Source organism: Nomascus leucogenys, chromosome 5 (genome assembly GCF_006542625.1).
Source record: "Nomascus leucogenys isolate Asia chromosome 5, Asia_NLE_v1, whole genome shotgun sequence".
In the NCBI taxonomy this organism is placed as follows: domain Eukaryota; kingdom Metazoa; phylum Chordata; class Mammalia; order Primates; family Hylobatidae; genus Nomascus; species Nomascus leucogenys.
In genome coordinates, this window is record NC_044385.1 from 126,489,336 (window position 1) to 126,514,437 (window position 25,102).

Genomic DNA, 25,102 nt, shown 5'->3' on the forward strand with positions numbered 1-25,102 from the left:
ATCTTAACAGACCAGAGAACAAGATTCTTTTTGCTGGCTTGATGAAGTAAGCAGCCATATTGAGGAAGCCTACTTGGCAGTGAATGGTGGGCAGATTCTAAGGATCTGTGTAAGGACAGTCTCTACCCAAGAGCCAGCAAAAGGCTGGGGTCCTTCATCATGCGGCTACAAGGACAGAATTCTGCTAACTACCTGAATGAGCTTGGCAGCAAATTTCTCCCCATTCGAGTCTCCAGTGACAATGCAGCCTGGTTCGCTCCCTGATTGCATCCTTGCAAATCCCTGAGCAGTGTATGATGAAATTATTATTATTATTTCCTTATGAGGTCTTGTCCTCTATACCTTTTTGTTTTAGACATTTGTGTGAATTTGGGTAGGGGTTTGGATGTGTCATTATGAACCTCAATCTACTCAGCCTGAATATTTCTACCAGTATAATTATATATTTTTTTGATGAGGAATCTTGCCTTTTTGATATCTTCAATTTGGACTTGATTTATTCACAAGAATACTGATGCGTCACTGTCCAAATTTGATTTCTGGCTTGATGATGAATGGTGGAGTCCTCAAGGGTTCAAGGAAGAGACCATCGGGAGAGCGTTTGATCTGGAAATTCTGTTTGCACGGGAGATTTTTCCTTATGAAATTAATGGATGTAGTGTCTCATAGGAATGGAATGTTTCTTGGCTAAAGGTCCAAAGGTAACCGTTGTGTGCTGGGACATGGGAAATGCGACGGATATTATCCATATCTGTCAACTGAGTAGTTTGTTGATTCCGAGGGAGAGCTTGTGGAACAATGGCAGGAATTAAGGTAAATGTACTGCCACCCATATCAATAAAATTTTTACTTGTTTCTCCACTAATAATTAGTGAAAATTCTTCTTGTGAGTTGAAGAGTGAAAGGAGAAATGGGTACTTGATTTGCTGTTAGAACATTGCCTACTATAATTTTTTCCCAATTCTCTTGAATAAAACAGAACAATTATTTTTCCATTGTCTGCAGGTGTCTTTATCAAAAGACTGGTGTTTAATTTTTGGAGTGGGAGCATCTAGTTTTATCTTCAAGGGTATCATCTTATTCTGGGTCTTATACTGCCTTTGTTTTTGGGCTCTTTTGAAATGTGTAATATGGAGTTACGTTGTTTGACAATGTGGTGCCTTCCCAGCCAATTTCTGCTTGTTTATAACATTTTCTGTTTCTGGCTTAAGGCTGTTCACAAGAAGTGAGGAAGGAGCTGGGGTCACAACTACTTGAGGGCTTACTCCTGAATGCTAACTGAAGGTAGTAAGAGCCCACCCTGGAAGTCTCCAAGGGGCTTATCCTTCGTCTGCTAGCACAACTGGATTACAGTTACCTGTTTTCACAGGAAAGATTTTGGTAATAGGCTTCAAAAGACCTTGTCCAATATTTACAGTTTCTTTTTTTGTTTTTTTTTTTTTTTTTTTGGAGACAGAGTCTCTTTCTGTCACCCAGGCTGGAGTGCAGTGGCGCAATCTCAGCTAACTGCAACCTCCACCTCCCGGGTTGAAGTGATTCTCCTGCCTCAGCCTCCCAAGTAGCTGGGACCACATGCCTGAGCCACCATGCCTGACTAATTTTTTTTTTTTTTTTGTATTTCTAGTAGAGACTGGGTTTCACCATGTTGGCCAGGTCTTGAACTCCTGACCTCAAGTGATCCACCTGCCTCGGCCTCCCAAAGTGTTGGGATTACAGGCATGTGCCACCACGCCCAGTCATTCACAGTTTTTCTAAACCCCACTGGCCTTCTGTGCATTTGGGATCTGAAGTCACTCTCAGGATATTTGTTTTTCCCTTTTCTAATAGGTCTTCCTATTTCCCTCTCCTTGTTCCCCACTTTGTAACTATCCTTGGTGAAATGATTCCATTTATAAAGGGAAGACCATGAATTTGCATTACATATTTAATGCATTTAAAGAAACAGAAGTCTGACTCTGAGAGACCACAGACTTAGTCTGAGCCAAACTCATGGGAGTCTCCTAATGGCATATTGAATATGTTGTTTGTGTACCTCATATCTTGGGCTCACAACCTAATGGTTGGCCATCTCTAACTGTAAGCCTGACAGTGCCTTGTTGGTTTTAAGATTTGGAGAGACTATCTCTCCTAGGCCCAGACTTCCATGGACAAAGCAAGTCAAGAAAGGAAAATACTCAAGGTTCCCAGGTAAATTGTGTTCTATTTGGATGATGATCTGATGAAACCTTCTGAACTCACTGGCTTCTAGAGTCAGCATGAAGATGGGCTTATGAAACCTATGCCTGTCTTCTTTCAGGTGAACTTTGACTTATGGACTTAGAATAAAAAATGTTGAGGACACTATATTAGTAATATGGGAGGTTTCTTCCAATATTAAACATTTTCAAATGTGATAAGAAATTCAACGGATCTTTATTCCTACAGTTCTTGAAAAGGAAATTGGAGCTCTACCCAGTGTGACTCATCTCACCATTGTGGTTGCGGAGACCTCCGAGGGGGTCACTCAGTGGGCCTCAGAGAAGCATGCAGATGCCAAATCTAGGATCTTGAACTGTGGCTTTTAGTGGGCCTCGAACATGTCTCTGTGGGTAATACACTTGGTTTTGCTTGTTCAACAGGTTATTTTGGTTATCTTCTTAGGAGGCTGCATCTGAATTTGCAGCCTCTGTTCCAGTAAATTTGGAAAGTATAGAAAGGTAGAAAGGAGAAAAGAAATCTCATCTTTTCGGTTTTTTTCCTTGTATGCATTAGATGATTTGTAACATCCTATTACACTCTCAAATAATGATTGATTCTCATTATCTGCACTAACGACTGTTTCTGAATTTGTGATGCCACAACTGAACCTGCAGGTTATAGTTTTCAGATAAGCATTTAAAAATAATTTTTAAGGAATGTCCTTTTGTTTCCCTGGGAAATAATTTTTTTTTTTTTTTGAGATGGAGTCTTGCCCTGGAGTGTAGTGGTGCGATCTCAGCTCACTGCCACCTCGGCATCCCGGGTTCAAGCAATTCTCCTGCCTCAGCCTCCTGAGTAATTGGGATTACAGGCATGCACCACCATGTCCAGCTTATTTTGCATTTTTAGTAGAGACAGGGTTTCACCATATTGGCCAGGCTGGTCTCAAACTCCTGACCTCAAGTGATCCACCTGCCTTGGCTGCCCAAAGTGCTAGGATTATAGGTGTCCAGGTGTGAGCCACTGTGCCTGGTGGAAATAATTTTTTTTGAGACAGAGTCTCACTCTGTTGCCCAGGCTGGAGTACAGTGGTGCAATCTGGACTCACTCCATCCCCGTCCGTCCCCTGGGTTCAAGTGATTCTCCTGCCTCAGCCTCCGGAGTAGCTGGGATTACAGACATGCGCCACCATGCCCGGCTAATTTTTGTATTTTTAGTAATTAGTACTTTTTTAGTAATTTTTGTATTTTTAGTAGAGATGAGGTTTCACCACGTTGGCCAGGCTGGTTTTGAACTCCTGAGCTTGGGTGATCCGCCCTCCTCAGCCTCCCAAAGTGTTGGGATTAGAGGTGTGAGCCACCGTGCCTGACTGGAAATAATTTTTAATACTAGTTTTATTTTTAGTTTGTTTTTATTTCTGATACAAGAGGCTGTACATATTTTTCTTTTAAATTTGGCTATTAATTTAGGTTTCTGGTATAGTGACTCCACATTCACTTGGAGCTACACCATTCACATTTACTAGTTTAGATATATTGAGTATAAGATTAATTTTGAGGATATCTATGCAGATAGAAGTTTGCTGATGGAAATTAATAGTACCGAATTTTGGAATATCTTGGGTTTTTAGCAACAGTTTTTCATTGGCAGAGTGCATATGCCAATTACAGGTAATTCTGTCTTTTAAAAAATGTTTAGTGTTCTTTAAAATTAGTCTACAGTATTTTTAAGACTAAATTCTTTTCCTTGGTGACTATATTCTACTTTTTTTCTCCAAGTAGTTTCCACCAGTTGTGATGCAGTTTTAGTTTGTTACATTTCTCCTTCAAACATTTGTTCCTTTCTTATTTGAATATTTAGGGTGTTACATGGAGACAGTTTACCCATACTCCTTTAAAGCATTGTGTGCAGTATTTGAGTGGTCTTCTGCAACTCTTTTTTTTATGGCTTATTAATCTGTCCTTAAATCATCCTTTTCCTTAGAGAAAAACTAATGTTTTAAAATGTAATTATCAAGTAATAGTTTGGTATCAAGTATTTACCTTTAACAAATTTAATTTTATTCAACATTTCATTACGTTGATCTCAGGAACTTGAGAGCAGAGTGAAAGGCATGCGCGTTAAGATATTGGAGACAGGAATTGGGATCACAGCTCTTTTTTTTTTTTTTTTAAATCAATGAATAACGTGCCGCAGATCCTGATTTCAAAGAGCTTAAAGCCTCAGGAGTACTGCAAGTATTCAGGCGATTGACTACATTTTGATAATGCTAAGCTCAAGACGCAGGGGCGTATGCATATAGGATGGGCATTTAACCTAGTTTTAGGGTATCATTGCAGATTTTCCAATGGAAATGATAGCTAAGTGAAACCTGAAGTCTGAGTAGTAGTGAGTTAGCTGAAAAGTGAGATTGATGATGGACACAGCTCTAATGTTAGTGAAAACATCTTATTGCAAAAGCCTGGAGGTGAGAGACAGTGAGAACTCTGGAAAACTGCAGATTTGTAGTATGAGGGGCTGCGGTTAGAAAGTTAGCTAGAGAGAAAATTAGGATCCGGATATGTGTGGGCTTGAATGTGATGTAACTTATTTTGAAGGCTATTCTTGTGGTTTTGGGAGCCTCTGAATAATTTCATGCAGAAGAGTTAACATGACAGAATTGTGGCATTAGAAAACTCATTTTGGTTTGTTGTGTGGAAAATAAATTGGAGCAGAGAAACTTGAAGTTGGTAGTCAAATGAGGATCCTCTTCTAATCCAGGATAGAAACGGCAGACCCCTAAAATAAAGTATCATTTGCAGCAAAGTAGATGGTGTTGAGAAAGACGGTGGAAATGGATTCCATGGGATTATGTGATCTGTTCAATGTCAGATATGAAGTGGAGGGAAGGATCATTGATGATTATTTTACTGCATTTGGTTGTAATACCTATTAGCACACCAGTTTCAGAAGAAATTCATTTAATGTCTTTTAGTTCTAATTGTTCGTTAAGAGGAAATAGTAATACCCATTTACACCACAGAACAGAGTATGGCCGTGTATTTGAATGAGTGTTGTAAATTAGGCAGTGTAGATTTAAAGTAGTAATTGTTTTTTTGTCACCTAATTAGCCAGATTTTAAAAACTGTACTCTTGCTTTAGCAGGAGGAGGCAAATAACTAAAAAAGCTAGTGTGAAGGAAATCATTTAAAAAAGACCCTAAAAACAAAAACCAAAACATTGGAGACAAGCTGTGTCTCAGCAATGAGAAAGTATAACATTAAACATCAGTGTATTTGTCCCTGCTAAACCAAGAATAAACAATTTTCCTGATGAAGACTCAAAGGTTTTATATTTTGGAAAAAAAGACTCAATTATTTTTACCATGCTGTTTTTACAATGATAGAAAAGGGTACTAAATTTTAGAAAGCTTTTTTTTTTCTTTGAGACGAAGAGTGTCACTCAGTCACCCAGGCTGGAATGCAGTGGCGCAATCTTGGCTCACTGAGAAGCACCACCTTCTGGTTTCAAGTTATTCTTGTGCCTCAGCCTCTCAAGTAGCTGGGTTTACAGGTGTGGGCTGCCACAGCCGGCTAATTTTTGTGTTTTTAGTAGAGATAGGGTTTTGCCATGTTGCCCAGGCTTGTCTGGAACTCCCGGCCTCAAGTGATCCGCCCCCACGGCCTCCCAAAGTGCTGGAACTGCAGGCATGAGCCACTGTGCCTGGCTGAAAGATTTGAAAGCATATTAAAGCAGAAAGAATCTTCTGCCTGACTTTGAGTTTACTGGATTATGTGGAAGCCAGAAAGCCATTCCTGAGCCCAGGATTGTTTAAAAGTTTCTGCTTTACTTTATATGTGAATGCAGAATAGTTTGAGGACAGCTTTTAGGGTACAGATATAGCTCTTACCTGTAGTGTCTTGAAACAAATGATTTTTTTTTTTTTTAATAAACAGTCACTGATTCCCATCTAGAACCAGCTGAGGAAAGTAAACTCCTAAGTGGCTTTCATATGAATGGGTAGCAGGATTCTTACCCACAGAGTAGGAAATTAAGGATTGGTAAGTAGGCAGTAGCAAGTGAGAAAGATGTCTGAATCATGAATGGTGGTCGTTGTTGACACTAATACCACTGTAAAAATGTATGGGTGTTTAGCATCTGGGAAGAATGATTCGAATGTGCCTGTCTTTGTTGTAGTGTTTTCTGTGCTTCCCTGTGTTTTGCCCTGTTCACCAGCAATACCGAGTTTGTAGATCGTCTGATCCAGTGTATTATAAGAGAGGAAGTACATGTTTTTTCCAGTATTGTAGTGCCAGGATTAGTTCTATGTTATCTAGGTTCAGAAGATGAGTAATGACACAGGATATATAACAAGTAAGGCCAGGCAGGGAAGGTACCAACATGGTAGTTTGGGGTGGTGGGCTGCCCATTTTCTCACAGTTACTAACCTTAATTGAGTACCTACTATGGGTCAGGTACTGTTCTAATGTGTTTCAGCCTTGATTAATTTCATTTTCCTAATAACCCTATGAGATAGATACTGTTATTATGTCCATTTTACAGATGAGGAAACCGAATACCAGAGAGGCACTCTAGTAACTCAGTCATAGTCACAGAAGCAGTAGTGGAGCCCAAGCCTTCTGACATAGCGCCTGTGTTCTTTTTTTCTTTGAGACGAAGTCTTGCTCTGTTGCCCATACTGGAGTGCGGTGGCACTATCTTGGCTCACTGCAACCTCTGCCTCCTGAGTAGCTGGGATTACCGGCATGTGCCACCACGCCTGGCTAATTTTTTTGTTTTTCTTTTTTTGTAGAGATGGGGTTTCACTATATTGGCCAGGCTGGTCTTGAATTCCTGACCTCAGGTGATCCGCCTGCCTCTGCCTCCCAAAGTGCTGGGATTACAGGCAGGAGCCATTGTGCCTGGCCAACACCTGAGCTCTTAATTGCAAGGCTTGGTTACCCCGCAGGCCATGTTCTAGGTATTAACAAATAAATGACACTTGCAGAAAAGGAACCAGATTTTTGTTAATCTTTTCACATTTTTTTCTGGTTGGTTTTTACTACCATTTAGTTAGTTTTTGTAGCATCATCCACCACTCCCATCATATTCACAGTTAAATAGTACTTTTTACTGTTATTATTCTTGGGTTGGATGATAGAGCCCACTTAATGTGAGTTGTTGTTTTGTAATAGAGGAATAAGAGGAATAAAAGAAATGGGTACTGGTTCGCTTGGTTTCTTTCCCTTTTCTCCGTTTCTTAAGCTGCTCTTTTGGCATTGTATTCTTAGTACTTTCCTGTAACTCTTTCCCCATCGGTGCTCAAAAGAGTTAAATAGCTTCAGAACCTGAGTGTGCCTTCCCTCAGGACAAGCTGGAATTACAGAAAGAATGGACCACGGGGATGTATATCACTTAGAAGAATAGAATAAAATGATATCATTGGACTCTTCTTTTTTCCTACCTCCTGATTGGAAACCATCAGGAATACGATCATCTGAGCATTTTTGCTGACACATTTTTAATTTTTTGTGTACTTTTGTTGACTCGGTCTCAAAAAAAAAAAAAAATTATGGAGTAGAACTGTATTTTTTTAGAAGAGCAGGTTTTATGAAACCTAAAATTCAAACTCTGGAAGTTGCATGATGTGGTGGAAGAAGTGCTGGACTGAGAATCCCGAAAATATTGGGCTTGGTTTTGCTCAATGCCAACAGTATTTCATTGAGTGCACCTTGTTTTGAACTGAAGCAAAACCGAAGTGTAAAAAGTAAAGTAGACGTTCCTTTTCAAAGACTTTCCTCCCCATCTAATTAGGAATAAACAGTAACTTCTCTTAGAAGCAAAATTTATTCAAAGACCTGTGCTAACATTCTTAAATATCTGCTAGCCGTAATAAAGAAATCAATGTACTTTATGTTCTTAGCTCCCACAATTTAGCCTAAATATTTGCCCTGGCATGCTTATACTGGTCCAAGCAAGCATTAAGTCATAGCCTGTTCCTCTTCCTTATTTGAAGGCGTTTTTACCTTTCTCAGCATTCCACAAGTTACTTCCTCCTTCCTTTGTTCTCCTCTGCCGTTGCCTCTTTTAAAAAGTTCTACGTTGCTAGCCAATTGGAACAAATACAAAATGTGAGGTCCTGTTCCAGCCAATGGAAACCAGACACAGCAGTAGGGTGGGCGCCTCAGGTTATAAATGACCCTGCCTCCTTTGTTCAGTGTACTCTCTTTTTTTTTTTTTTTTTGAGACGGAGTCTCGCTCTGTCGCCCAGGCTGGAGTGCAGTGGCGCAATCTCAGCTCACTGCAAGCTCCGCCTCCCGGGTTCATGCCATTCTCCTGCCTCAGCCTCTCCGAGTAGCTGGGACTACAGGCGCCTGCCACCATGCCCGGCTAATTTTTTTTGTATTTTTAGTAGAGACGGGGTTTCACGGTGGTCTCGATCTCCTGACCTCGTGATCCGCCCGCCTCGGCCTCCCAAAGTGCTGGGATTACAAGCGTGAGCCACCGCGCCTGGCCCTGTTCAGTGTACTCTCATGGCAAAACTGCTGGTGAGTGTACCCTTTCTGCAGAAAGTAAAAATGGCCTTGCTGAGGAAATTAAATTTATGTTCCAGTGCTATTTCTTTACGGCACTGGGGAACAAGCATTTCTAACAGAAGCCTGTCTGGTTCTTGAGTCCCTGCCCTGAACCCCTGCCTTTGGTTGTCAGTTAACTCACTTAAAAACCGCTGCTCTGGAGATGAATAGTTCTGTTGGCGAGATTGTGTCTTATCCTAACAGACTAATTTTTATGGAAGCTGATGCAGATAGTTGTTTATTCATGGAAGAAAATAATGTGTTGATTGCGTTAATTTGCTAAGCTCTGGGGATTTAGTAGAGAGTAAGACAGCTAGTTGTTGCCCTCATGAAGATTAAGTGTGAAAAGGGCTGTCATAATTGCAGGGCGTGGTGTATGTGATCATGTGGCAATGATACCCAGCCAGGTGTGGGAGGACTGGAAAGGCACTCTAAAGAAAGTGGCAGGCTGGGCGTGGTGGCTCATGCCTGTAATCCCAGCACTTTGGGAAGCCGAGGTGGGCGGATCACCTGAGGTCAGGAGTTTGAGATCAGCCTGGCCAAAAATGGTGAAACCCTGTCTCTACTTAAAATACAAAAATTAGCCGGGTGTGGTGGTGTGCGCCTGTAGTCCCAGCTACTCAGGAGGCTAAGGCAAGAGAATTACTTGAACCCAGGGGGCAAAGGTTGCAGTGAGCTGAGATCGTGCCACTGCACTCTAGCCTGAGTGACAGAGACTCTATCTCAAAAAAAAAGAACGTGGCATTAGCTGAAACTGGAAGCATGCCACCCTGGACTCTGGCAGGAAATGGTCATTTTCCTGTCACCCAGACTACTGCCTCCCAGCCTGACTCTTCAGATCCCTCTTGCCTCTCAAAGTGTTCATTTGTTTGTTCATTCATTCGTTTATTCTTCCAACAACTGTTGATTGAATAACGACTGTGCCAGGCATGTGCTTGGGATTCAAAATACCTAACTTGAACCAGCTGGACAAGGATTTCTGTCCTTATGGAGCTTACATTTTAATGGGCTAGGGAGGTGCAGAGGGTGGACAGTGCACATGATAAGTAAGCAGATGCTACACCAAAATTCTCCAGCCTGCAACCAGAGCGAGCCCTTCATTTCCTTGCTCTGAGGCTGCAGTTCAGTTTCTCTCATGTGGCTCTGAGGCCCAGCCTTCCCCTAGCCTCTCTCTTTAGGTCCCAGACACTCTGTTTTTCACTACGCTTCTATTTCTTAGGTGTCTTTTCAGTCACCACGCCTGAGAAAGTTTTCAGGAATCTATTTTTGGATTAGAGATCCCCTGTTGTCCTATGCCCTGTTTAAAACTTGTACATAACATGCACCACATAATCATTCCTTAGCTGCTGTGTGGCTGTATTTAAGGTTTGTCTTTTCCACCAGCCTGTAAATTACCTGTTGGACAAGATGATGTCTTTCTTGTTCTGTCCTGTGTCTTCAGGGCCCAGAATTGGGCCTATTGTAATAAAAGCTGGTTTGGTAAAAGGGGAGAGAGTTCCTGGCTGAGGCTGGCTGAACTGAGAAGGCCGTGCAAGGCTGGGGAGCCTGCCTGGGCCTTGGGCTGCAGGGTGAGGTGCAAGATGAACAGGGGTGGGGCTGAGACTCATGCTTAGGCAGACAGGATCAAGCATTGAAACCAGCCTAGGGAGTTCAAACTTGGTTTTGAGGCAATGGGATATCATGAAAAGCTTAAGTGGATTTTGGGGACTCCTAGTTTGTTTTGCTAACATTTAATACTCTCAAAATCATTAATAATTTGATAAACAACTTCAGGCATGGCTGATTTAATTTTTAAACTATGAAAATATGAAGTATGGAATTATGATTCTTACGGTAAAAAAGTTCAACGTGTACCTAAGAGCATACAACTTTTAATCCTCCCTTTTAAGTTTATTTATTTATTTATTTTAAATATAGACAAGGTCTTGCGCTGTTGCTTAAGTCAGTACAGAACTCCTGGGCTCAAGCGATCTTCCTGCCTGGGCCCCCTGAGTAGCTGGGATTATAGGTCTGAGTTACCATGCCCGGCTATCTATCCTACTTTTGAGCAGTAAATTGGTTTCTGTAGCTGTCTACTGCATAAACTTTCCTGTGCATTCAAATTTGTATTTCTGTCTTCATGTAGGTAAGGTCATACTCTCTGTACTCCAACTTGCTACCCCCGCCCCCAGTATATACTTTATTTTGCTTATTTTTACAGTGTAAGAGTTACTCTCTTAAAGCTTAATTGTCATTCGTCGTTGCTTTGTATAGAACCAAGACATCTCGGACCGTGTACCAAATCCCATAAGACCTGGCCAGAACGGGGCCACGCCGTCCATACCTCCTTATCTTGTGCTTTGCTGCCACTTCCTTACTGTGTTTCAGCTTTAGCTGCCTGATATTCTTTCCCTATTAAATTGCTTCCTCATCTAGGATTTTTATATATGTGATTCCCTCTGTCTAGTGTCTTTTCTCCCTGATCGTTCCATGGTAGCTAGCTGTTTATGTTTATGTGTGTGTGTGTGCGTGTGTGTGTGTGGTTTTAGAGACAGAGTCTCACTTTATTTCCCAGGCAAGAGTGCAGTGGCGCCATCGTGGGTCACTGCAGCTCTGACCTCCTGGGCTCATGCAATCCTCCTGCCTCAGCCTCCCAAGTAGCTGGGACTACAGGTCCCACCACCACACCCAGTAATTTTTGTATTTTTTGTAGAGAGAGAGATCTTGCCATGCTGCCCAGGCTAGTCTCAAACTCCTACCCTTAAGTGATCCTCCCATCTTGGCCTCTGAAAGTGCTGGGATTACAGGTTTGAGCCACTGTGCTTGGCCTGGCTAGATGTCTTTATCCTTAGGTTTAAAATTTTACTCCAGAAGGGCCCTTTCTGAGCAGTCTGTCTGAAACAAGTTCTCCCTAGTATTCTTGCCTCAGTACTACTCTTTGTTTCTGTGTAACATTTATTTTAGTTATCAATTGATTTGTTTATTTTCTGTTTCTCTGATTAGTTTGTAATAAGCTCCATGAGGGCAGAAAATGTATTTCATGTAGTGTTGCTGGGCAGATATTTATTGAATTGATGTATAAGTGGTTGAATAAGAACATATAGGTCAACTGCATTCTTTTTAAAGGCTAATATTTCATTTTATGGATGTACCAGTCCTTTATTGAAGGCTTATTGTTTTTCAGAATTTTTTGCTTATTAAAACACCACCAACGAATTCAAAATAATGAATTTCTTTGTATGTCTCTCTGTGTCCACTCATGTGGGTATATCTGTAGGATGACTTCCCAGGAGTAAAATTTCGGAACAAAAGATAACGTGTCCTCAAACTTTTGATAGATACTGGCAATTTCTTTTAAAAAAGATTATACCATTTTCTACAACACCAGTAATATGAGAAGTATTTAACTTTGTCATCCTGGCCATTATCAGATTTTAATTTGCTAGAGGAAAAGTGAGATCTCATTGTTTTAATTTGTATTTCTGTAATTATGAGCAAGGCTGAGCATAGATACTATCCTTCTGGAACTGTTTTTCTGTGAGCTTTTCATTTAATCTTTTGTGATGACTGTTGGTCCTTTTTTTAGTTGATTCAGAGTTTGATTAAAATTTTTTAAACTTAGGATGTTATAGGCAACTTTTACAGTGTGATGTCACTTAGTGCCATTGAATTTGGAGCTATATAGGGCTTTTTATCTCCTCAAAAGTAATTTTGTAGAGCCTGATAATAAAACTTCATGTTCTCAAAGACCATATTGGAGCTGAGTGTATAATATTTAGTAGTTTATTATTGAAACAGTAATAGAGCTTTTAATGTCCAGTGCATAATAGGTCCTCAGTAAAGTATTTTTGAATGAATGAGTGACAAGTGAAAAGTTAATTTTAAGGCAGCTTGATTTTATTTGAGAGTTCATTTAGTAGAATTTGATTTTCATAGTAAGAAAACTTAGCATGCTGTTATGTTGAAAGATAAGCTTGCTTTGTGGCATGCTATGGAAGTGTTGGATTTGTGGCAGTGGAATTTTTAGTTTGCTGTGTCAGATATAGATATGGCTTTATATATCCACACACACACAGCTATAACATGTATATACAAATAAGTGACAAAATATGACTAATGAATTTTTGAATTACCTTTTAAAACTTGCCTGTTAGTTCTCTCAAGTGATGAACTTTTTAGATAGCAGTTTATTTTCTCTCATCACGTTGGAAAGAAATGTTAAAAGTTTTCTTCTAGGTTTATTATAATCCAGTCTTCATCAGCCATCACTCTTCCTGTATTTTGTTCAAGAGGCACTAATTGTTCGCATTTGGCAGGTTTAACACTTCCTGACAGAGAGGCTATTAAGGGGAAGTATTCTCCAATAACTGTCACTGGCTGGAACAAAGAACCTTCCAACTCAATGTGTGGAAACCACTAACATTCTTAAATGACCCTTTTCATGGATTTTCATCCCTTTAAGCTAAAATTTGGAGAATGTAAGGTCAGCGAAAACAGCAAGGTGTAATAAAGCAGTAAACCTTGATTTTGGAAGGCATAGGGTGGGAGGTATAGATTTATCTCTGACTTGAAAACAATTGTTACTTGGAAAATCTCATTAGCAGATGTGACTGCTTGGAGTAAAAAAAAAAAAAAAAAAAAAAAAACAACTTAAAACTGATGTCGCTTTCAGGACCGCTTTGAACTTAACAAGCACCTATTTGTGGAGCAGACTGGCTAATGAAAGGAAATTAAATTTTTCTGACAACTTCCCCTGCCAACCTCCTTATTCAGGGGATGTTATTAGGTACTGAAGAACTTTAAGGAAGATTTTTTTTTATTAGACATAAGTGAACCAGTTATAAACATCTCCTCTCTCTCCCCTTTCTCGGAGGATTCTGACATGGTTGCTCTGCATTTTAAATGTGTTAGCTTAAAAGCTGAAAAAACACTGGGCTTCCCTTCAGCATTTTAGTCATTTTCTAAAAATTCAGTCACACTTACCAGCTGTGGTTTCAAAACAATATTGTCAGTCTTTGTGGTAGTTTAGTTTGTGTCACTGAATTACACAAACACACACACACACATACACACACACACACGAAGGAGGCTTAGATTTCAGCATTATCTTTATTGTTATTTGGGGAAATGATTCAGCAGTGTCCTGTGTTGGATGTGTTAGATGAGGGTTAATGATCAGTGAAATTACTTAAGATTCAAGGGAAGTTTTTGTCTTTTCATCTTCTTGGAGGTAGAAGTGGCATTGGTTAATATTTAGCAATAACTAATCCTTAAATGGATAAACTCTTACCCCTTACTGTTTAGGAAGGCGTTTTCTTTCTTTTGCTTTTTGGAGTTTTTTTCTCCAGTAGTTGGTTCATTGAAATTAAAGTTTTAATTTATGTAACAAGATACAATTGTAAAGATAAAATATGTACCTGAAAAAAAAGACGAAAGAAACAATAGAAAAGAAAAGGTAATGCAGATTACCAAGGGGATTTTTTGGAACAATTCGTAATTCCTGTAGGTACTGGGAAATTAACTTTTATATTTCTGGAAAATCGATCAACTACTCCCAAACAATAGAGAATCAACTCCCCCTGCTGACAGAATCTAGGAAAACATGACACATAATATTGGACAGAAACAAGCTGGCTGCGGACAAGCTTTAATGACCTGATTTATGATTCAGTATTGATTGTAAACATCTAAATTCTGCCATTAAATTCCGGCAACTGCACCAAATCATTGGCAATTCTGGTAGTGCTTCCTGCCAGCTCATTTCAACTGCTTTGAGTTTCTTAATATAATAATGATGAGGTAGAATTTACATTCCACTTATGGTATTAATTTTACATTTCTCTGAATGAAAAGGGTTAGAAGGTAGTAAAACTGAACATTAAATGAATCGGAGGAGACAGTAGTGCAATATATGACTGCCCTAAAGACATTGTGCAATGCCTCATGGGATTAATGTTGAGTCTCATTTCCTGCTTTTACAGGATGCAGAAGAAGCTGTCAGAATTGCAAGGGAAATTGGTAAGTCCTTAAATTAACTTTGGTAGGGTTTCTGTGTCTTTCAGCAGATACGGTTGAGTCAACAGGTAATAAGTAATTCCCATCGAGCAAGTAATACTTTAATAGTTTTAGATTTTGATTACTTGTTGCTCTGGAAGAATGTATCAGTTGAATTACCAAATTCTATTATTAAAGGAGACTTTAAAGAGTAATTTGACCTTAAATATATAGCTCTTTTGTAAGATGAGATCACAGGCTAATTCAAAGAAGGAATTGTCTTAAGAATTCTGAAGATTGGATATAAGTTTAATGTCAATTTATATGTACATAGTTGAATGTAGTTTGTTAAAATTAAGAACATTTGGATTAAAATGAAGATATCATATGTGACATAGTTCTTTAAGTTTTTGCCTTTTTCTAAGATGTTAGGTATCAGTGTTGTTAGATGGGAAAGATAAAATAGATGTGGGAAATTAGAACTGAATGATCTAAATTGGAATAAAAGGTAGACTGGAGGAGTTTTTAATGGCTGTTTTACATGTACTTGTATTTGGGCAGTGTTTCCCAACTTTTTAATTTCTTTTCTTTTTCAAGATGGAGTTTCGCTCTCATTGCCCAGGCTGGAGTGCAATGGCACGATCTCGGCTCACTGCAACCTCTGCCTCCTGGGTTCAAGCAATTCTCCTGCCTCAACCACCCTAGTAGCTGGGATTACAGGTGCCCGCCATCACGCCCAGCTAATTTTTTGTATTTTTAGTAGAGATGGAGTTTCACTATGTTGGCCAGGCTGGTCTTGAACTCCTGACCTCAGGTGATCCACCCGCCTCAACCTCCACAAGTGCTGGGATTACAGGCGTGAGCCACCGCACCCGGCTCGCAACTTTTTAATTTTAAAAATATTCTTGGCGGTCATGAGAACTATTTTTGGTATCTGCTAATTGAAAAAATGTGTAAGGGCATGCTATTATCATGGATTAACAATATTGTTAAATAACTTTGCAGGTTTAATAATCAAATAAGTAATTGTATACATTTGACAGAAATTTGTACAGGGATGAGAGAAATTAGGCAATGCTTGTAGTCAGATCCTAGCATCTTCTCAGCATTCCTGCACGCCTCAGTCCAAGCATCTCATCGTGCCACACGAACATTTCTATAGGCCTGTTTTCTCATTAAGATTATTTAGATCTATTTTCTGCCTCTAGAGAGCATTTGATTTGGCAAAGTTCATATAGTTGTGATATGTAAAAATATCTTATTGGTCTGGAAGTGATCACTTGTACTAGTAAGCGTGTTCTTTGCAAACGGGACAGTCTAACTTAGCAGGTCTTTAGTGACCTGAAAAGCAGTTTGGCTTGTTGCATCCTTGTTTGTAGTGGGTTCTGTCTAAATTATTTGGGCTTTGCTCATCATTAAGTGTGCTTTGTTGTTTGCTTTGCAAAAATCTATCTTATTGATATAGGTCGCAGACCATAGAAAATCTTATTTTATCTGACTACCTCATCTCTTCATTATTTTTTTCAGAATCATTAACATTTCAAAAAGCATTTCAGTACTTCATAGGAACATTTGCTCGACTGCTAAATAAATTGGACTGTATAGAACTGATTCTGTGGTTTCTTTATGGAGAGAAATCAAAAGTTTCTGTCCATGGTTTGAAATCACTGGTGTTCCTCATTGCCTAAGAGGCATGTAATATACCTCCTGGCTTTTGAGGATAGTTTTCTAAAATAGTTTAATTCCATCCTGTCAGACATCTTTACATTTAAAAAGCTCTTTTTCTAGTTCTAGGTTAGATATTATTATCAACCTCATTGGATGTAATAATACTATTATTATTATTATAGTATCTACATAAAAAAGGACAATATTTAGAGAAATTTAGGGAAATAAAGGGATTAGAAGAAAATTTACAGTTACACTGCAGTGCCACATTTTGAATGGTGAATTTTGGACTTGCGAGCATTCCCTTTGTGTAAATGGCAGGCCGTGGATTGCTTTGCTTGCTTTCATGCCTTTTCTTCCACTTTCTTTTTTTTTTTTTTTGAGACAGAGTTTTCACTCTTGTTGCCCAGGTTGGAGTGCAGTGGCGTGATCTCTGCTCACTGCAACTTCTGTCTCCTGGGTTCAAGTGATTCTCCTGCCTCCACCTTCTGAGTAGCTGGGATTGCAGGCACACACCACAATGCCAGCTAATTTTTTTGTATTTTTAGTACAGACGGGGTTTCACCATACTGGCCAGGCTGGTCTCGAACTCCTGACCTTAGGTGATCTGCCCACCTCAGCCTCCCAAAGGGCTGGGATTACAGGCATAAGCCAATGCACCTGGCCATTTTCCACTTTTGTTATAACCTGTCACCTTTAAGATAACCAGTTCATCATGAGGGGCCTCTGTCTAACTAGTTCTCATCACTTTGCTTTCCTCCCTCAATATTTTAATGCTGTGCTTTACCTCCTTTTCGTTTTTTATGTTTTCCTACTGAGGTTACCTAATCTAATCTAAGTCTTTTTTCTTTGTACTTGGGCACATCCTTTATGACTCCTTTCTCTTTCCTGTCTTTCTTCTAATTCTTCCCCAGTTACTCTTTCTTGGTTGTGAAATAAATGATAGCAATCATGGCTATTAAGTATAAGAGTACTGGTGTTTTGCTTATACTGAAAGAAAGGGAAACCATAAAATTTGAGGTAAAATAAACCATAAAGAACTAGGGTCATCATCTCTTACAGAGCTTTCAGAATTTGTCTGAAAATCTCTTCTGAATCACCTCAGAAGCCTCGTATAAAATCTTTTCCTTGAAGTGCTACTTTCTAAAATAAATTAAATTATGTTTTATTAAAGTCTGTTGGCTTTCTGTGTTGTTTGATATTTCGTAAGTTTTTTACTACTGATTTTATTGAGATATATCACATTTTAACTATGATTATGATTCCATGTGAAAATATGTTCCTAGTTCTAAACAACTGATTTATAATCAAACCTTTGAACCTATCCATCTGTAAGTTGTTGATTGTCCATGTGTTATACCTATTCATAGAGTTCTCTCTTAATTCTTTCTGTGTTATGTGATGAAAATGAAATGTATCCTGTTTTATGTGATTTCCTCCTCTCTCATGTCTTTACTTTTCTGGAAACATTAATCTATGCTGCCAAAGTAGGAAACTCACTGTATTGAGCATTGATGAATGAAGTGCCTTTTACATAATGGTAATTCGAGTTTATGGAGCATTTCTTCCTTAGGCCAGGCACTTTGGAAATATTGTTTCTAATGCTAATTCTTGGGTTTAATTATTTTTGTTTACATTTAAGGAAACTATAATGATTAGGAATGGTAAGTAATTTGCTCAAGGTCACAGAACTATTGAGTGGTGGACCCTGGTTTAAATTTAGGTTTATTTGGCTCCAAAGACCACAGACTTTTTATTATACTGTGTCTAAACTAATGGGATTAGAGGATGGCAGCTAAAATTTGAGCGACTACTTCGTGTAAAATACTGTAAGGTACTTAAGTGTGTTATACATGGAATTAAAGAAGCAGACAGTCTCCTATCCTTGATGAGGTGAGAGACAGTTAAGACTTAATATGTTACTTGTATGTATTTGTTTTTTGGACTACCTGGTTTCTTGCATTCTTGTTCCTGATTTTTTCCTTTGACCTGTCTAAGTTGAGAGATACAGAGCTATTGATCCTCAGTTTGTCTTTAACCTCAATGATAGACAACAGTAATCAGTGAGCTTGATTTCCATTGAAGTTTGATCTTTTTACTGGACCAAAGGTCCTTAATACAATCAAGTCAAAATTGATTCTTGAAAGGAAAATAAATTGTGAATCTAAAACCTGTCCTTTAACAACTTCCAGATTATTCAGATTCTTTTCCTTTGCTTGTCTTTCTCACAATCACAAATCATGCCCAATTTAAATAAAAACTTTTTTTTTTTGATCCTCAGGTCTACCATACTGTAAACCTACTTCTCCCAGAATTCCCAAATCTCAATAAATGTCACCCCTTTCAGTGAAGCCAAAACTGAGTCTCTCCTGGATGCCTCTTTTCCTCATCATCCTGTTGTAAATACATCAATAGGTATTGTCAGTTCATCTTATATACACTGTCTTCATTACTACCACTCTCCTTCAAACTACTTTTGTCTTTTGGAGGGACTACGGCAATAGTTTCTTTACTTCATTTCTTAAACACTTCACATAGCTGACAGTGAGATATTTAAAATCTTTAAAGAACAAGGACACATTTCGTCTCATCCCAGCCCATTTCTGCTTTAAATTCTGTAATGACGCCATTGAACTCAGATAAAAATCACGATTCTTTACTCTGACTACTATCCCTATGTAATTTGACACCTGCTTTTCTCTCCAGTCTTATTGCATACTACTCCCTTCTTTGCCTACCATACTTCAGTCACATTAGCTTGCTTGAACACAGCAAATTTCAGGGCCTTAGGATAAGTTTTTTTTTTTTTTTTTAATCTTTTGCAGGGTGAAGGGGGATGGCAGGACCTAGCAGACTCTTGCTGATATCTTCACAAAAATAGCTCCTTGCAGTTTTTCATATCTTAGCCTAAGTATCATGTCTTCAAGAGAAGATAACTCTAATATTGCCACCCAGTCATTCTCTGTCTTACAACTATTTTCTAAATTTCTGCATAGTATTCATGACTTGCAGATTTTTTTTTATTCATTAACTTTTCCCCAAACATTTTATTTTGAAAAATTTCAATCATACGGCATTTTGAAATAATTGTTACAGTTTATACTCGTATACCCAACACTAAGATCCCACTGTTAACCTTTTTCTAGATTTGCTTTACTGCTTATCTGTTCATATACTAATCCATTTTATTTTTGTTGCATTTCAGAGCAAATTGCACAACCAGTATATGTCCCATTAAATACTTCAACATATGTGTTATTAATTGAATTCAGTATTTGTATACAGTTTTGTTATTTTGATGCCAAATTTGCACACAATATAATGTGAACAAATCTTAAGTCTGTATTTGTTGATTTTGACATATGCATGTATATATAACTTAGAATCCCACCAAGGTACTGAACATACTGTTTCCCTGGAGATTTCCCTCATGATCCTTACAAGTCAGTTCTCACCTACCCCCTGGCCCTGGAGGTAACTTGTTCAGATTTTTATACTAAAGATTAGATTTTTAAAAATTAAGATAAATTTTTAATACTATACAATTCAGCCTTTCGAAGTGCATAATTTGGTGATTTTTGATATATTTACAAGGTAATGTAATGGTAATCACTATCTAATTTCAGAACATCTTCTTTACTCCCCAAAGAAACTCTGTACTCATTAGTATCTACTTCTTATTTTCTTTCCATCTAGGCCCTGACAACCATTAATTTACTTTGTGTCTCTGTGGATTTACTTATTCTGGGGATATTTCATATAAATAAATGGAATCACAACATATGAACTTTTGTGTCTGGTTTCTTTCACACAGAATAGTGTTTTTAAGGTTCATCCATGTTCTACCGTTTATCCCTTTTCATGGCTGGATAATTTTCTATGGTATGTACATGCCACATTTTGTCTATTTTTTATTTTTTTGAGACAGGGTCTCGCTCTTTTACCCAGGATAGAGTGCAGTGGTGTGATCCCAGCTCACTGCAGCTTCAATCTCCTGGGCTGTACTAATCCTCCTGCCTTACCCTCCTGAGTAGCTAGGACTACAGGTGTGTGCCACCATGCCTGACTGACTTTTGTATTCTTTTGTAATGGGTTTTCATCATGTTGCCTGGGTTGATCTTGAATTCCTGGGCTCAAGTCATCCACCTACATTGGCCTCCCAGAGTGCTGGGATTATAGGCATGAGCCACTGCACCTGGCCTTATCTATTTATTCATCTATCGATGGACATTTCGGTTGTTTTTACCTCTTGGCTATTGTAAATGGTACTGCTGTGAATATTTATGTCTGTGTATTTGTTTGTATACCTGCTTTCAGTTATTTTGGGCATATTCTTAGAAGTGAAATTGCTGGGTTATATGGTAATTCTATGTGTAACTTTTGGAGATACTAGCAAATTATTTTCCATGGTGGCTGTCCCATTTTACATTTCTACCAAGAATGTATAAGGGTTTCAATCTCTTCATATCCTTGCCAACCTTGTTATTTTCTTTCTTTTATAAGGAAAACTATTGCCATCCTAGTGTGTGTGTAGAGTAATATCTTCTTGTGGCAGAGGGAAGAACAGATTAAAAAAATGTGACCCAACTGTATACTGTCTATAAGAAACTCACTTTAGATGCAGAGACACAAATAGGTTGAAAGTGAAAGGATGGAAAAAGATATCCCATGCAAACAGTAACCAAAAGAGAGCTGGGGTGGCATGCTAATGTCAGACAAGATAAACTTTAAGTCCAAAACTATTATAAGAGACAAAGAAGGACATTTTATATTGATTAACAATTATAAATATATATGCACCAGAAAACATGGCCTTTAAATACTTAAGATAAACATTGACAGAATTGAAGGGAAAAACAGGCTAATTCCACAATAATAGTTGGAGACTACAGTAAGTAGCACACTGTAAGTAATGGATACTTACATTAATGGATCAGTAAGGGAGGGAATAGAGGACTTGAACAGCCCTATATACTAATTAGACCTTATGGATATATAATGACCATTCTACCCAATAACAATATAATGCACATTTTTCTCAAGTAACTATTAAAAGAGGAAAGGAGTGATGATTGAGTTAAAATAATTGTTAAAGAAAAAGAAAATATAATAACAAACAGGAGCAATATCTCATAAAGTGTTGCCCATGACTTGCAATGTTCCCAAGACTTAGTTTGATATAGAAATATTTTTCCCCAAATGTACTGATTTATATTGATGGATTGCTCTTTTCTTAACATAGTATAGGATTCTCTGCAATATATAAATTTTATTTTTCTTTGCAAATGATTGCTTTATATTAATTTGATTACTATTTTATAGTAAAATTGTTGTGGTTGTTTTCTGAGACAGAGTCTCATTTTGTTGCCCAGGCTGGAGGGCAGTGGTGCGATCTCAGCTCACTGCAACCTCTGCCTCCCGGGTTCAAGCGATTCATCTGCCTTAGCACCCAAATAGCTGGGACTACAGGCATGCACCACCACGCCTGGCTAATTTTTGTATTTTTAATAGATACGAGGTTTCACCATGTTGGTCAGACTAGTCTGAAACTCCTGACCTCAAGTGATCCCCCTGCCTTGGCCTCCCAAAGTGCTGGGATTACAGGTGTGAGCCACCACATCTGGCTGGTTACTATTTTGTAGTAAAATTGACCATGAGTTAGTTTTCTTTGTATTTCTAATACTTAATGCTTGTTACAGAGTATATATTCAGCAAGTGGTTATTTGGTGAATGAATCAAAATGAAATATGTATATATATATATATGTATATAAATGAATTAAGCAAGCACATATTTTAAAGTGCTTTTGTAATATTTATAGACCAGAATTTGACTATAATTTTCTCCCTTAATCTTCAATTTTATAATAGACATACCTGGGGGAATAAAGGAATATTAAGCAAAACATGATAAACTTTCAGCAAATAGATAATTGAAACAAAATGATCTAGGATTATTCAAATAAATTCAGTATATACTTGTTAATGACTACTAGTCATCAATTCTTGTAGGCTGTCCTTGTGTTCATTAGGCTGGACTAATAGAAATTTATAGGACTCTAAGATTCAAATGTATGAAAGTCTTTTACTGAACCTTATTGCCTTTACACCAGCCTGTTCCCATGACATCTTATGTTCTTTGAAAGTCTGGCTCTCCCATTTGGCTTATTTTACTATTAGTCTTCTGATGTAGTGTGTCTGCCCTGTCTCTGCGTAGTGTGTGGGGGCTATGGTAGTCCTTTCTTTTCTGCCCTGGCTGTTTGCCTTTGCCTATTCTTCTCATCTTCCTTTTGGCATAATACAACATTTTTTTAAAAAGTTACTTTTGTTGCTTATATACAACCAATAGTTCATACTTAAGAGGGATAAAAATATGTGGCTAAGTCAGAAATCTTTTTATTTTGTCTATTTCATGCAGCTTAGAAAAATTTTCACATGTTGTATATGACTCTGGGGTTAAGGTTATATGGAAGAAACCTTTGCAAAAACATTACAATTTATACCTTCTTCACAATCTTACATCTTGTTAATTTATTTGCCAATTTCATCTTCAGGAGAAGACATTTAATATTTAAGGAGATTGAGTAACGCCTAAGGAAAAGTTATGTTAAAGAAAATGGCATTAAAATAATCTATGTGAAATCCATTAAATAATGAGACATTTATTTTGCTGTTTTCCTATTATTGAAGTGATGTGGTCATTTGAGATTAGAATGATATTCCCTGGGAGACAGGAACATGTGTTCTGTGGCTTTTTTTCTTCTCTCTTTTCCAGTAGGTGCTTATATTTTCTTTTATTATTCCAACATGCACATTTGGGTTTAAGCATAATTTCACAAGTTCTTTTTCTGTCTTTTACTGTTAAATTTACTGTTTCTGTCTCCTTTTATTTCTCTCAGTCCTTCATCTTCTTTCTCTTGTTTTATTGTTAGTCATTCGTGTATACCATTTTTTCCTTTTTCTTTACTCTGTTGGAAAAGGCTGTGCATAACATTCAGGCAGGAATGTGGAAACACATTGTAATGTGAAAAAAACATTGCTTTTTTTGTTTGGAAACTTCCTGTGTGTGAAGCGTTTTGCTCTAATCTGTGCACTGAAATGCACTGATTTCCGATCCCTGGAGCAGAGTTAGGGATCTAGTATTTTTATTTGCCTAAGTAGAGAGAAATAATACCAAAATAATAATTTTGCCTACCAAAAATAATAGGTAGGCAAAATCAGTTTTGCCTTTCTCTGCCAAAGAAATAGTGTCATAAAATAGTGTCATGTATTGGTTTGTTTAGTGTGTAATACATCTTGATTATATTTTTATAGATACTGAATATTGATTCAGTCTTGTTTAAATATGTTTATATAGTTATTTGTATATATGTGTATGACAAACTGAGGAAAGGCTGTGTGTGTGTGTGTGTGTGTGTGTGTGTGCAGTAGTAGTAGAGATGTGGATAAATCATAGACTCCAACATATATATGTTTACTAGTTACTGGATAATTACAGACCCCAAATAGTATTGATGCAAATGTGCATCACCTCAGTCTGAGGTCTGCCAACTCGAATGATACTCCAAAACTAAATTGATAATGGTGAAACTAAATATAACTATTTTGTGATTTAAAGAGAGCAGTAAAATCAGTGGAAAATTATGATCAAATAAAAAATGAGTAATGCATTGATAGTAGAGTGTATTTCCCCAATTTGCTTGAATTTAAACTGTTTCCTCGTTTGTATCTACAGCAAGAATTTTTCAGTGTAGTCACATGATGCATGGTAGCCAAATTTCCCAGTAGATTCTGAACTAGATTCCTTGGAAAACTCTAGTAATATGCTAAATTTAATTAGAGTTTGTGGAGTTGTCCTTAGTTCACCAGACCCCGACTATACCACATTTTTACTGCCCCTCTCTTGTGACTTTAAACACCACAGATTTAGTTTTTCTTCATTCTGTATGTTCAATTCTCATCTGTCAGGTTGTAGGGTGAGAAGGAGGCGTTTTGTTCTATGCTATCCTTATTCAGTGGCTAAGGCTGATGGAGTTTCCACCATCTGCAATGTCATAGATTACAGAGGCAGGACATAGAAAAGCCTCAATTTTGATAATCATCAATAAGACATTCTTCATGATGAGGTGTTTACTATTATATCTCATTGTATGATTTTGAAATTTGCAGATTATCACCGCCATCTCCTAAATATTTCTTGAATTTATCTACTTCTCTGCATTTCTGGTGCTATTCTCTTTGTTTAAGGTAGTATCATCCCTTGCCTACATCACTGTAATAGCTTTCCAAATGTATTCCTCTTATCATAGCTTGTAATCCCTTGGAGGTAGACTCTGGAAGCTTATTGGGGGAAATACTTTTGAGACCAATACCTGAGGGGGAATGAAGGAAACTGAGCCAAGGGAAAAGTTGAATTGATTCTCTCTCAACAAAGGCATCAGCTAATAATTTAGAGAGCTGTGAATATTTGTTGGTCTTTTTTAATTGTTCCAAGTTCAGGCAAGAGGATTCAGCCTTTATACACCTGTATCAACTATCTAGTGGGTGTGGGCTGCCCCTAGGAAGGGGCATGAACTTAGGCAGAAAGCTGAGGACAGGTCAGCTTTTGGTTGACAATACTTACAACAGTTGGGGCAATGTCCTCAACTAGGGATCTGGGCAGAAAACTGTACTTAATAACTCTGAGATATATTTTTCATGATTGTTCATTTCTAAGTATTTTCAGTTTTC

The 25,102-nt window shown here is 38.0% G+C and overlaps 1 protein-coding gene across 7 annotated transcripts in view; it reads left to right on the forward strand.

Annotated features, from left to right (window-relative positions):
* PCCA (propionyl-CoA carboxylase subunit alpha) overlaps window positions 1–25,102 on the forward strand; it is a 439,915-nt gene that overhangs the window by 128,750 nt on the left and 286,063 nt on the right. For all 7 annotated transcript variants that reach the window (XM_030813631.1, XM_030813630.1, XM_030813633.1 and 4 more), the window contains one exon: window positions 14,693–14,729. In XM_030813631.1, coding sequence (XP_030669491.1) covers window positions 14,693–14,729 — 37 coding nt within the window. The remainder of the gene's footprint in view (window positions 1–14,692; window positions 14,730–25,102) is intronic.